This window comes from Carettochelys insculpta, chromosome 11 (assembly GCF_033958435.1).
Source record: "Carettochelys insculpta isolate YL-2023 chromosome 11, ASM3395843v1, whole genome shotgun sequence".
NCBI classification, from domain to species: domain Eukaryota; kingdom Metazoa; phylum Chordata; order Testudines; family Carettochelyidae; genus Carettochelys; species Carettochelys insculpta.
Window position 1 is genome coordinate 44,439,481 of NC_134147.1, and position 14,166 is coordinate 44,453,646.

At 45.6% G+C, this 14,166-nt stretch overlaps 1 protein-coding gene across 4 annotated transcripts in view; it reads left to right on the top strand.

Moving 5' to 3' along the window:
* ADAMTS9 (ADAM metallopeptidase with thrombospondin type 1 motif 9) overlaps positions 1–14,166 on the top strand; it is a 140,198-nt gene that overhangs the window by 112,057 nt on the left and 13,975 nt on the right. For 3 of the 4 annotated variants that reach the window (XM_075004888.1, XM_075004889.1, XM_075004890.1), the window contains 2 exons: positions 11,200–11,370; positions 13,707–13,901. In XM_075004888.1, coding sequence (XP_074860989.1) covers positions 11,200–11,370; positions 13,707–13,901 — 366 coding nt within the window. Of the gene's footprint in view, positions 1–11,199; positions 11,371–13,706; positions 13,902–14,166 lie in introns of those variants that run through there. The other variant, XR_012646935.1, reaches the window with a different exon arrangement.

Here is a 14,166-nt window from a genome sequence, read left to right on the forward strand (position 1 = left end):
GCAGATTCTTACTGTCTGCCAACACCTACAAGTGGACGTAAGGTCCATTTTTCAGCAGTCTAAATCCTGCATTTCAATATCTGACAATTTGACAATCTCAATGCAGGATTTTCATGCCTCTTGGGACAAGTATACTCAGAATTTAGACATCTAATGAATCAACATGAGGACAGTTTTTAACATTGGAAGTTTACGGCACCAGATTATTTTTCTGAAGATAAATATGATTGTCTATAAACCCCATTTTGCATTATACTAAAAATGAAAACACAGAGCCAATTACAGTAAACTGTTTGGTTTCTGGCATCCATGGGACTGGGAGGCTACCAGAGAATCAAATATTCTGGGTAATAGAGAGGTATACCTAGTAGTGCATAACGCTGAAGAAAAACAAGATTAGATATTAAGAAACAAACAAAAATGTATGCAAAATATTGTTCCCAGTCTTCTTCCACAAGCTTCCACATACATTGGAAGACTACTACCCTCTGCCAGCAGGGCACAACCGCAGCATAAGTAGCTCTGGGCAGCATGAACAGCTCACTCTGGATGCAGTTTCTCTGTGCTGGAAGTTCACACCTCCACATTAGACTCTGACAATGGGCCACATCCCCCCGACTGATCTGACTTGTTTTTTCTCCTCTCTTGATGTATGCTACTGATATTGGGCCATTTCCACCCTGACTGAATAGACCTTGTCAGCTCTGGCCCTCCCCGCCACACCCACGCATCTGATGAAGTGGGTCTTTGCCTGCAAAAGCTTATGCTCCAAAATATCTGTTAGTCTGTAATGCCACAGAACTTCTTGTTCAAGAACAAAAAGAAGTCTTGTGGCACCTTATAGACTAGCAGATATTTTGGAGCATAAGCTTTCATGGGCAAAGACCCGCTTCATCAGATGCATGAGTGGGGGGCGTGGTTTCAGAGGGGTATTTATCTTGTTGTTCACTCTGCATGGGAGAGCAGAGGAGTCTGCTGGCTGCACTCAGACAATGTCTGTCCCCCAGAAAGGGGAGATTGGATAGTTAAAAGTGACTGCCTGAGGGCTGCTTGGCAGATCCTCTGTCTACATCTTTTTGAAGAAATATCTACATTGTAATTGACGTTAATTATCTCTTAATGGGCAGTCTCCTTCGAACCTTAGCCCTGTGTCCTTTCGTGCTGCTGTGCCTGAGTACAACCTGCAGGCTCCTCTGCTCTCTCTGTGCTCCTTCTTGGTGTCGGCTGACCAGACTGCTTGGCTGTAAGTTATGCCAGTTATTTGAGTGTGCCGTTTGCTCAAATAGCAGTTAAACAAGAGTTTACAGTACATTCTAAAACGGCCTCTATCAGAGGTTCTCAAGGCCTAGTCAATTGATTTTTGAATGGTCACATGTTACTAGCCTCTCTCCCTTATTGTCAGCTCAGAGGTGAAAGTAAGTAGGTGAACTCTGGTGCACAGCTCTAGCAAGGGCTGGCTGAGCTGTGGCAAAAGCCAGCAGGGAGCAGAGACCCACGCTGCAATAGGACAGTACCCGTAGGAAATGTTAAGTTACTTTAGCACATGTTCCACCTGCTACATTATATTCAAATACTGTTAAAAAAAAAAAAAAGCAGAACTCCCTAACATCGCTTTCCCATGTCCTAGCTTCAGGAGTTACCCCAAAGTGGTATCGGGATGAACGGGAGGGGAAAGGCATGGCTCCCAATAGACTCCCTGCATGAAACAACCAACCATGAGATGCAAAGAGGTGAGAGTAGAGTAGTTTGAAAGTTTTCAAATGGATTGTCGTAAAGATGGTATTTGGGAAAATCCTGACCACCTGCAGGCTTTTCTGAGATGTTTCATTTCTTGGCCACGTTTTGGGTGATTTCTAGCAAAAGAAATGTGGAGAGTCTGTTTGAAACACTGCAGAATGGAAACAGCTTGAGAATTTAGTAATTGGTTTATTATGTTTTTGAAAACCCAGGGGTTGGGAATGTCCAAGCAGGCAGTAGCTGACTGGGGTTCAAGCTCAGGGGGTTTACAGTAAACTCTTGTTTAACCTGGATTTGAGTTAACCATCCCACTCAAATAACCAATGTAACTGAGAGCTGAATAGCTCTGGTCAGGGGACACCGGGTGGAAGCACAGAGAGAACAGAGGAGCCAGCCGGCTGCACTCACACAGCACGAAGGGAGGCAGGGCAGCCCTGAGCCAGCTGCCTCCCCGCCACCAAGGGGCCAGGTGTTGCTCTCATGCTCTGTGTGCAAACCCCAGCCCTGATGCTGCTTTTCTGCACTCCTGCCTGTGTCTGCTGAGCAGAGGAGGAGCGGCATCAGAGCTGGGGTTTGTCCCTCAGGGGGCAGCCTGGTACGTGCTGCAGTGCCTTCCTCCATGCTGTGTGTGAGCGCAGCTGGCAGGCTCCTCTGCTTTCCCACCCAGCATGAGCTGTTCTCTGTTATCCAGAATATTTGACTCTCCAGCAATGTCCCAGTCCCATGGATGCTGGATGTCAGAAAGTTTACTGTATTCTGCTGCTTTTGTGAGAAGACTTGCTTTGCATCCTCATGGGTAGCACACCTTGCACGGGTCCCTTCTCTCATCTAAATGGAAAACTGCTTGGTGTGTCCTTTTGCTCTGCCTCCTGCTTCGGGCACATAGCCTTCGTTGCTGTCAATGGAGGTTTGGGATGCATTCAGGACTCATTGAAATCCAGGGCAAAGCTCCCAATGGCTTGCATGGTGCAAGATCAGGACTTATATCTTGAATCTGTGGACACTGGGGTTGGTAATGAAGGCTGCAATGGAGCAGATTCAAACCCATAAACTGAGCAAAATAATCTTTAAGTGATCTAGGGCCAGGTTTTAATTTACATGAAGGCCCCTTTACTTTGCTTTTCAATGCAGAAGGGTCTTAAAGCAGGAGTAAATTTTTCAAGGCTGGTTTATGCTGCCACAGGGGGTCCTTAATGTAAATGATAATCTGGTGCCTTTTCTTCAGAATGCAAAGGACGAGCTAGCTCGGCACATTTACTGTATTCACCTGCTTGGAATATTGATGTGCTCAGAAAGTTCCATTGTCTTTACTCTCGTGCCATGGTTTGGTACAAGAAATAAGAGAATCACAGACAAAGCCGAGAGCGTTTCAGGCCTGCAAAGGGGGTAGAGTGTTTTACTTGCAGCAAGAAGATTCAAGGTTAAAGCTGCACTCCATTTTTTCATTTTATTTGTTTCTGCTCCCCTAACTAGTCCTTGACTCTTTACTCTGCAGTATGGTCACTCATTGCCAGTCACATAATGGGTTATTGCCTTTATCTCACTGCCCTGTAATACGTGGCCTCATGGAGTATGTTCCAGATCAATTTAACTAATTTGGTTGCGTTAGGCATATCATCGTCTTCATGTTTGAAAGCTGCAATGATGTTGTATGGGGCAGCTGAGGAATGAGTCCTAGGCTGCTGGAAGTATTAGGCATCATTGCTATAGCTGGTGTAAAGCAACGTAAGTCCATTGACTGGAATGGAACTATTCCGATTTTCCGCTGCTGCAACTCTGATCCTGCCGCTGCAAGATCCAGGACATAAAAAGCAGAGGGAGAACAGAACAGACTCTGAGCTGGTCCTCTCAAACAGAAGTGCATTCACTTACAAGACATTTAGAAAGGGCTGAGCTGGTGTCCCAAGCTCATTGTAAAACACGTTTTTTCTACGGAGCACATTAAACGTGTTCAGCTAATGAATGTGCCAGGGGAAAGCAAAGCAGATCACCCCCCAGCATGCAGTTTTACGACTTACCACACAACATAACTGGCGACTTCTCCAACCCATCGTCTGCTTTCTTATTTTTGCAACTTTTCTCTGAGCAGAGAAAATGGTCCATTCCTCTTCCCATCACTGCCAACACTTCTGTAGGTTGGGGTGGATGCTTACATTGGTTTCTTAAAGGACTTCCCCCGGATGTGTGCACTCGAGAAATCTGAAGCATGTGACATACAGATTCCAAAAAAGCTGTAGGGATGGGGTGAGGGGAGTGAGAACCCTTCCTGCCCATGAAGCATCACTAATAGAGACAGACTGCAGGCGTTGCACATTTTGAGCATGTAACTTTTTTCAAGTCCTTCTCTTGGAATTGCTTTTATTTTGTCAGTAATGTAGTTAAAGCAAAGTCACCTCCTTGCCAGATGTAACTATAACGTGCACGTTATTCATGGAGATGAGATGCAAATTGCATTCGTGTGCTACCAACAAGGAATGCAGTGAACCCAAATTGACATGAACGGCATGACCTGAGGTAACGTTACCTCACCAGTAGCTTTTTTGGTTTCATTTTTAAAAGGAGTTTGTCAAGCATTTTATATTCTTCCTTTGATTGATAGACAGATACATAGATAGATATAATATAAACTACCATTCTGCTCATACCAGTGAATAGTCACAGGGAACATAATGGAGACCATCTCTTGTTATATCCGTTAAGTAACTGTTTTTCATTTGTACATCACAGAGGATACTGAGGTCGTTGGGTTGAGTGCGCGGTGTTGGTGGCCTCTGAAATGGGGGCATGGGGAATATGATTCAGTGGTCCCACCTCGCCTTCTGCTCTGATTCTGTGAAACAGAAGCCAGTCGAAAGGGCCTTGTTAGGGTCCAGGGTGACATGGTGCAGGGACCAAAAGGAAAACCACAAAATTCGTAGGGAAAGAATTTGAACATTCATCCTTATGCAAGAATGCTGGAAATGACTCTCTCTCTCTCTCTCTCTCTCTTTGTGTGTGTGTGTGTGTGTGTGTGTGTGTGTGTGTGTGTGTAGACTTTAGAGTTGGTAAAATATTTCTAAACTGTTAATTTTTGTCGTCCAAGTTTTTTTCACTAGCTCTAGGATGGGTTGAAATATTCCTAAATTCGAAATGTCAGCTAAATACTTTATCAACACCTTGAGTTTTGCAATATCTGTGAAAACTTTGCCTGTTTTTCAGGTCTCTCTATGAATCCCTGCTCCCTATTGTCTACTGTGAATGAGAGATTTATAGCTGTCGTTAACATGAAATATCAACATAAATCTCTCGTGGCTTTAAGGGCAGCCTCTTCAGATTTATTTGAACTGTCAAACTTTGATATAAATGATAATTTTATAATCCTACTGTGGCTAATTAGAATATCTGATGTCTCTATTTTACTCATTTTAGCTCTGTTTTAAATTTTGATGGGATTATTTTTAAAATGATATTTATTTTGGACAGTATGTAAGTAGTCAGATTAAGTGAAATTGCATAAAAAATGAGTGTTTGGGAGCTGCACAGTTTTAGATAGCCACATGACCATAATTTTTCAAAGAACCTGAAGAAGAATGTTTAGAAAATGTGGCTGCTATGTGTGACATTACATGAGAGTTAAAGGACTTAATCGCTAGGCAACTATTAATGATTTAAAATGTATGGCACTGTTATTATATGACAGTTGTTCAGTGGCCTACATCAAATTAGTTTGTGGGCTTAGTAGAGGCCTTAGTGGGCAGATAAACTGCAAAATCCAACCCACCATCCCATGGATGCTCTCACTGGGAGGCTCGTTATTTGAACAGTCATGCATCTGGACTACGCTTTGATCGAGAAGGTTCAGTCATAGAAATGGAGGGTTCAGGCAATAGTAGAGGCCAGAAACACCTGCTTCGGGGACAAGAGACACCACTTTCGAGTGCTGTCATTCTGGATTTGTAAGAAACGTTATGACCTGTAGGAAGAATGTGGGCTATGGTGTGCCGCCATATTTAAGAGGCCAGTTGAATGTTGTCTTTGTGTATTCTGATTATTACTACTTATTTGTAATACAGTACCATCTAGGTGCCCTATCTGACTTTGGAAATGTATTGTGGTAGGCACTCTGCATGCACAAGGTAAGAGACAAGCCCAGCATGGAAAAAGTCAGCCGCACCAACAGCTGCTGTGGTACCTGGGGCCAGGTGGGAGAGGGGCCTCCGTTCCATGCCCTGGAAGGGGCAGGGACAAAAGCAGAAGGGGTGGGGCCAAGGGCACTCTGCCCTTAGTGCTGCCTGGACCACAATGCTGGGCCCCACCCACTACCTCACAACTGCACACAGCCAGAGCAGATGCTCTGGCACTTCAAAGGCACCCAGAGCCCCAACTACCAAAGCAACAGCAGCAGTAGCTGGAGCTCTGAGCCCCTTCAAAACGCTGAGCCTGGAGGCAGTGGCTCCTTTGTCCCTCTCCCCGCGCTTGGTGGGCCAGGGAACAGTTTAGACACTTAGGGGCTGATGCAGCGTGGTACGTAAGCATGTGCCTAATTTTAAATCCTTTAATTTCAAAGACACTCTTTGCAGGTAGAGCTGGCCAAGTAACTGACTTGTAGCTTGTCAGCTGTAGCAAATATTAGAGCAGAAACATTCATCCTGGGTGGAATGAAATACTTTGTTTGGCTGGAAGTAAAACCCTTCCTGTCATTTTCAAGGGTTGGTTTTAATTAAGAATAAAACTGAAGACAAGTGCAAACCAAAAAGTTCTTTTGAATGAAAGAAATAAACACTGCTAGGTTTGAAACATGTCAAATCAAAATGTTCTGATTTTATTTGTGCTTTTTGTTTTGTTTGTTAGCTTGGCATAAATTCACCACAAGCTTCAGTTGATCTAAATGTGCATTTTTGAGTGGAAAAAAGCTATTATTTTCAGCCAGCTCTATTCATGAGCTTAATGTTAAGCATCTGCTGAAGTTATCTTACCAAGTAAGGGGCCTAAATAGTCAAGACAGAAGAAAGGTGGGAGATGCATTTTAGATTCACTTTTCCTTCCTCTCTGCCTCAGTTCTTGCCCTTCAGGATACATGGCAAGGTTTCTCATTTTACAGATGAGCAACTAAGGCACTGAGAGATGAAGCGATTTGCCCATGGACACTCATGGGGTCTGTGGGAGAGCCAGGAACTGGAACCGTATTCTGAGGGTCTCAGTCAGGTATCTTAAATATAAGACCTTCTTAAGTAGCTAAAAATAATACGGCAATATATTTTCACCATCTTTCAGTCATTTTGTCTTTTCCCTATTTCAACAAAGGGCAAAATGAAAGCCCAGTTCAAGGACTTTTTCTAGTGCACGTTGCAGCCTAGCAAGGGGGCTTCTGCTGCCTGTTGCTTGTGGCATTATTGCTGGACTTACATGACATGGAATCATAGAACTAAGTCCATCTCCCACTGCATCCAGGTTTTCAAACTCCCAGCTAGAAAGGAGCACTACTGTTAAAGAACATGCTGCTTTGGAAAAGGGTCGGTCAAATGCTTTTTGTTGACTGAGCTTAGGGAATCCAATAACCCACTTCTAAATTTAATTTAAAGGTGTTCTCTACTTACACTGTGAGGCGATTGCTGAGGAGGGTAAATCTAGCACATTTGGTTCCCCCTCTGGGGAAATCACAGTCAAGCAAATTATTCTCTTCCCGTTAGGATTGCTACATTTTAGTTCAGACCTGGGGGAAATTTCCACTCGAGGGACTTACAGCAAAAGAGTAAATAAGGTTGAAAGCACATGCAGCCCGTGGGGTCTTTTGCCAGCCTGCAGATTTTATAATGTTGACTGTTACCTAAATTACTCCTGCAGAATAAATGCTGCCGTGTGGCAGTGTTTGCAGTTTTGAATGGTTACTACTCACTTAAATATTAATAGTACGCATTAACTTGCGTTTCCTGTGAGCCCTGGGCCTCCAAAGGGCTCTGCTCCTCAGGACCACTGCACTTCTGTGACATTTTATTTCAGCCTGGTCAGGAAATATTTGCAGTCTGGGCTCTAACAGCTAATTAAAACCCAAAGGCTGTGATCGTGCTGCCTTTTGCTGGGGTCTATGTGTCAGATCTTGCTGATCGTAGGAAAGCAGTGCCAAGGTCAGAGTTAAAAAGTAACTAACAAATGGTGAATCTAACTGGGTTAAACCCGATGTGACTTGGGACTGGTGGGTGGTTATGTGTGTATGAGTTGTCTGATTGAATAGTACATCCTTTCCTCGGGAAGACAATTCTTGCGCATTACATCCAATGATCTGTTAACGACGCCACTTACTTGAAAGCTGATAAGCCCAGTACATGGGATAATTTTTTATTCTGAATTTTTGGCTCTCGGTGCCCTTTACCTTTCAGTACTTTTGGTGGGATACGCTTTGAGCAGAGCAGATACCTGTGTGAATGGAGGAAGTACCCATGGCCTAGTTCAGCACAACTGTGTGATCAGTGTTTCTCTGCTAAGAGAGGGCAAGGAGACAAGTCCCATTTGTCTCCTGTAGCTGCGAAGGCTTAAAAAGTGTTTGCTGGGCTTGGCTGAAGTATCCCTCCTCTTAATAACGTGCATTAGTGGTTAAAACAAGTGAAAGTCACCGGGGGACCTCTCAATGCACCGGTTAAGGGGGAGAGAGCAGAGCCTGCCTTACCCAAATCAAGTCGTGAAGAGAAGCTCTTCTGTTTTTAGCGTAGGTGGGGGAATTTTGCTAAGCTGAATAGACTCTTGATCTCCAGCCCATATTCATGTGTCTGGCACCACAGAGAGGGCTGAATGTTTGGACCTTAATTTTTCTGTAAAGGCTCTGTCAAAAGTGGTTGCCAAGGTCTCTCCCCTCCATTGAGGGAGGCATTTTCAGTGCCCGGGTGAAGGCAGATAGTTGCTGCAGCGTGTAGACAAAGGACGTTTATCTGAGAAAAAGGTTACATTCTGCTCTCATTTGCTCACCCCCAAGCCAGGCAATCTCAGTAAGGGTGTTTTCCCTTCATCAGTACTTGGAAGATCTGAGAGAACAGCAGGAAGTCCTGTGGCACCTTATAAACTAACAGATATTTTGGACCATAAGCTTTAGTGGGCAAAGACCCACCTCATCAGATGCATGAGAGGCAACTGTCCCTTCAGAAAGCAGGCCTTGCTACAACGATCCTTGCCTGTGTCTCCTCGAGGTAGCAGTGTACTCTGCTGGTGTGCTGCACCTTCCAGGGCTTTTGGAAACACACGTTGGTGCAGAAGGCTGCTTGCACCCTCAGACAGTGAACGTACTATGCGGATGCTCCCAGGCCTGCCCTGGCTTCCAGTCAGATTCAAAGTGAAATCTAAAACATTGGCTTTGGTGCATGAACCTCTCCATGTTTTGAGCCCAGGCTGAGAGTGAGAGCTAGGTTCTCTCCCTCAGGGGTTCCCCGGCCTTTACAATCAGCGGAGGCCCTTGAGCCAGTGGACCCCAGGTTTATAAGAAGGGAGCCAACTGACAGGCTTTCTTTCCTCTGAAATTCCCACTTCCTCCTACTTTTTGTCCAGCAAGACCCAAGTTTGTTGAGCTTTGGAATATGTTGCAAGGGTCCTCTGTTTTTATGGGCCTTCCTGGAAGGGTAGAGGGGATTGGTTGTTGAGGAAAACTGGCCCAGAGATTAGGGATCTTGCCTGATGGGGAGTTGGCTTCAAGTCCTTATTTTGCCAACGACTTCGAGGAAGTTACTTCATCTCTGTGTATGTCAGCTCACGTTGTGTAAAATGGAGGTTGTAGTACTGCCCTGATTCACAGGGGGGGAGATTTGAGAGTGTGAAGTGCTGAAATACTGTTGTAAAGGGCACCCGAGGTTTGACATGAGGAACGTTTTCTCCACAGTCCTTCTTTGGACTCTCATCTTCTGTGTAAGACATGAATCACTTTTTTCATTTTTTTAATACTGGTGATAGATTCTTTTAAATCTAAATACATAAACCCCACTTTGCTTCACTTTTCCTCTCCTTTTTCCATTCATATGGTATTGGAGGCACCTATGGTTCTTTACCACTCCTTCCAGTTCATGGCACGGGTTACAGGCATGTGCATAGTTTGGGGAAGGCCAAGGTGGAGCTCTGCTCCTCCAAACCTCAAGTCTCAGGAAGATGCAGAATTTGCCCCCCGCCCCCAAGTGCACCTCTCTTAGCCTGGCAGGAGTTCTCTCTCCAAGTGCAGAAGTCAAACTACCCATATGGTTATAGAATCACTGGCTGGAAGAGACCTCAGGAGGTCATCAAGTCCAACCCCCTGCTCAATGCAAGACCAATTCCAACTAACTCATCCCCAGCCGGGGCTTCATCAAGCCGGGACCTAAAAACTCCTAGGGATGGCGATTCCACCATCTCCCTAGGTAACACATTTCAGAGCTTCACCACTCTCCTGGTGAAATAGATTTTCCTAATATCCAACCTAGACCTCTCCCACTGCAACTTGAGACCATTGCTCCTTGTTCTATCATATGCCACCACTGAAAACAGCCTCTCTCCATCCTCCTTATAATCCTCCTTCAAGAAACTAAAGGTTGCTATCAAATCCCACCCCCTCCACTCTTCTCTTCTGTAGACTAAATAAGACCAAATCCATCAGCCTTTCCCTACAGTTCAAGTCCTTTTCTCTCCACTCTTCTCTTGGAAGTCTTTCTGCTGTATCCTGTCTTCCACTGCAGTCCTTTTCCTCCCGTGCTTTTTTGTTGCTCACTCTTCATTCTCATCACATGATTCACCATCCTTAAATGTGTGTTCTTTGGGACTTCCATCAACAAGCCTCTTACTTTCATCTTGTCCCTATTTTTTCTGTGCACGTTCTGTCTATTTTTTGCTTGCCTGATGTTCTCCTGGCCATACCATTGATGAAGTGTAAATACATCAGCCCTCCTTGAAGTTAATTCTTCCATTGGGGTGGCACAAGGTAACCAAAGACAAATGGGATCTGCCAGCATTTAAAAACTAATCAGCATGACCCTATTGACGCTTACCAGCTCTAGTTACATCAGGCTCAAGCCGACCTCAACAATTCCGAGTTTCCAAATATGGGTGGCCAAAAAGGAAGCAAATCAATTTGACATACAATGAACAGTTACACAGTAAAAAGCAGGTGGGGTTTAGTGAGTGGGTAGGACACTGAACTGGGGATCCAAAAACCTATATGGCATGGGTCAGCAACCCCTGGCATGGGTGGCACGTGAGCTGATTTTCATTGGCATGTGAAGTGGGAGCTCAGCCCAGCCCTCCCCTTTCATGCAGTCGGCAGCTTGCTGAAAGTCAGGCTGCCAGTGGATTAACAAAAGACCAGCTAATGCTACCAACCACGCCCTGAATGGGAAAGTTCCTCATCTTTATTTATTTATCAATGAAGCTGTTGTAAGTGGGACTATTAGTGACTTCAAAAAGTGTCACTGGAAAGCGTTTTGCATCAATACATGAAGTTCTGTAACATCGGTGCTGACGTCTCTCTTTTATTGGCAGTGCACGAAAACATGTGGGGAAGGGTCCCGGTACCGTAAAGTTGTGTGCGTGAATCAGAATAACCAAGAGGAGGACAGCATGAACTGTGATGCAAGCAAGCGACCTCCTGACATGGAGAGCTGCAATTTACCACCATGCGAGTACATATGGATTACAGGGGAGTGGTCCGAGGTGAGCATTGTGGGGATGCTATCCCAACACTCCAGGCTGATTGGACCACGAGCCTCAGTATCGGTAGTCTGATGAGCGGCTGAATGTACCATCTGAACAGCAAGAGCTGGAGCAAATCAGTGTTGTTCCTATGACTTGGATGGAGCAATGCTGATTTGTTGGGGGATGTGACCAATGTTCCCACTAGTCTTTTCCATCCATGTGCAGAATAAATTTTCTAATGTGCACTGCAGCATGTGAGAATGTGCACTGCCAGTAGAAACAAAAGCCTAACTGTGGGCACCCTGCTAATCAGCTGGGCGACATTTGAATCTCTCCTGAGTGGTCACACAAGTCCACAGCTTTCAGGAAAAACTGGATGTGAGCCAAAAACTCAAGTTTTTCCACACAGGAGCACTATCCCTTTTTCCCCATCACCTCAAGAGTAGCCTGGGGTTGCCATGCTGGAACAGTAATTAGTTCTGACAGTGTGGTGCTGGATAGGTTAATTACTCTTTTGATTGTTCCTATGAAGTTTCTCTGGTGGAGGGAGGAGCAAAGGAACAAAGGAGAGGATATTGAAAAGTGACAGCCGGTTTCCAGTACAAATCCTGGTTGATTAACTTGAAGCGTGTTTATGCCCACATGGATTCCACCTACTATGCCGTGTATATTAAATTTGTTTTTATTCCCTTTGTATACATAAGTGAACACAATGAAACCAAAGCCTTCTAGCTCCACAGTTTCACTTGAGACATATCCTTACCGGGCGGGAATCCATTGAGTTCATTGGATTTATGCTGTTTTCATCAGCTGCAGCGTTGTTGACAGCTGCCGCAGGCCCAGGGCAAGGTGGGAAGGGGGCCTGGCTCCACACCCTGGAAATGGCAGGGCCTGGGGCAGAAGCGGCAGGGCCTATGGCATTTAGCCCTCAGTGCTGTCCGGACCACCTCACTGGGCCCTCGCCCGTCATAGCCACTTGCAGCTGGAGGCTTCAGCCCCTGCCACGTCTACTTGGGCAGCAGTGACAGCCTGAGCTCCGGGCCCCTTTGAAATGCCAGGTCCAGGGGCAGCTGCCCTCTCTGCCTTCCCCGCCTGCTGCTGAGCCTGATCAGCATTTGAAAATCAGCGTAATGACCAGCTCCTTCTCATAATCCTGCATAGCATAGCATTTGAGGGCCCGATCCTGCTGACTTTCCTGATCCCCGGAGCCCTCACTGGCACTCATAGGGTTACTCATGTGAGTGAAATGAGCCTCAAACCTATCCTAAAACAGGAAGAAGGAGGCATGCTGAGGAAAATTGGCTACTTCCCTCTGCAGCCAGAGCCCACGGCAGAGGGAAACACTCATCATAGGTTTTCCTTCTATGTCATGTGAAGGAGCACATCCCACTTGGAAGAGCAGCAAAGGACAATGAGAAGGCTGCTGCTGGCTCAGCGGAAATGAGTGGGGGTGGGAAGAAAGAAAGCAATGGTATAAAGAGTGCAGGGGAGAGAACAAGAAAATAGAGGCAGGAGAGAGAGTGATTTTGGAGAGGATCACCCTACAACCAGCATTCCCCAGGTGGCATACAGTTGCTGCACTCTACCAAAGTATCTGCTCCAGTAGCCTTCTATGGACCCCGTCCTGCGAACGCTTACGCATGTTTACAGTTAGCCATTGCTGTGAGGCTGCTTGCATGCGTAAAGTTGTGCATGTGCATGTTTGTGGAATTGGGGCCTAGCCTATGACACAGCTCAAATGTTTCAGCCCAGCTGCTGTTAAATTCACGGGATGTAAATGGAGAGCTATTGTTTTATTTAACTGCAGACAAAAACTCCACCTTTCATCCTGTAGCCTCCTAGCGTATCTTTGTTCCAATGGTGCAGGGCAGGCATTTACCCTCCCCGCCTTTTCTGAAAATCCTGTGGAACAAGACGGATTCACTGGTCAAAGTCAGCCACATGCTGCTGCCCTTACTCATGAAGAGAAACACCATATAGTGTAAAAAGTCCCACCAGTATCAGTGGACCCCTGCATGCACATTTATAACAGCTGAGGATCTGTCCCCATGAGACTCCTTGTGAGCTGAGCTATTATTCAGTAAGGCAGTCAGAATGTGACCCACAGCTGATTTTAGCTCTTGGAATTGTAAGTTGCCATCAGCTGCTTCAGTAATCAGCATCTGCATATCGTACCTCAATTTAAGATGTACCCGGCATTTATTGGTCATTCGCATCACAAGCATATAGCCAAACTCCCCATCTCCTCTGGAACTGGCATAAGAATACAAGCTCGTCTCTCTTTTTCCTGAATGTCAAAGACTTAATATGAGTGGCCACGTACAATGTTAACCAAACTCCTCCATTTTCCCCAGTGCTCCGTGACCTGCGGCAAGGGGTATAAGCAAAGGCTGGTCTCGTGCAGTGAAATTTACACCGAGAAGGACCATTATGAGTATGGTTACCAGAATGTAGACAACTGTCCTGGCACCCAGCCGCCAAATGTCCTCACATGCTACCTCGGGGAATGTCCAGTTCTGGCAACCTGGCGAGTGGGCAACTGGGGAAGTGTAAGTTGAATGCTGAGTCATTGGGCCTGGAGGAAGGCCATACCAGCAAGGGCAAGAAAGGTTTAAGTTGAGCATGAGAGTCCAAATGTTGGCCTGAAATTGATGTATCTGTTAACACACGTTATGGCCCTTCCTTTCTATTCAACCCTTCTGTCTTGCCAAGACAGCATGACCCAGATCTCCTCCTCCCAGCTCCCCACCATGCTTTGCTTGTCTTACCTTGGACGATCAAGGTAGTTTGTACCCAGCAGCCTTTGCAGAGATA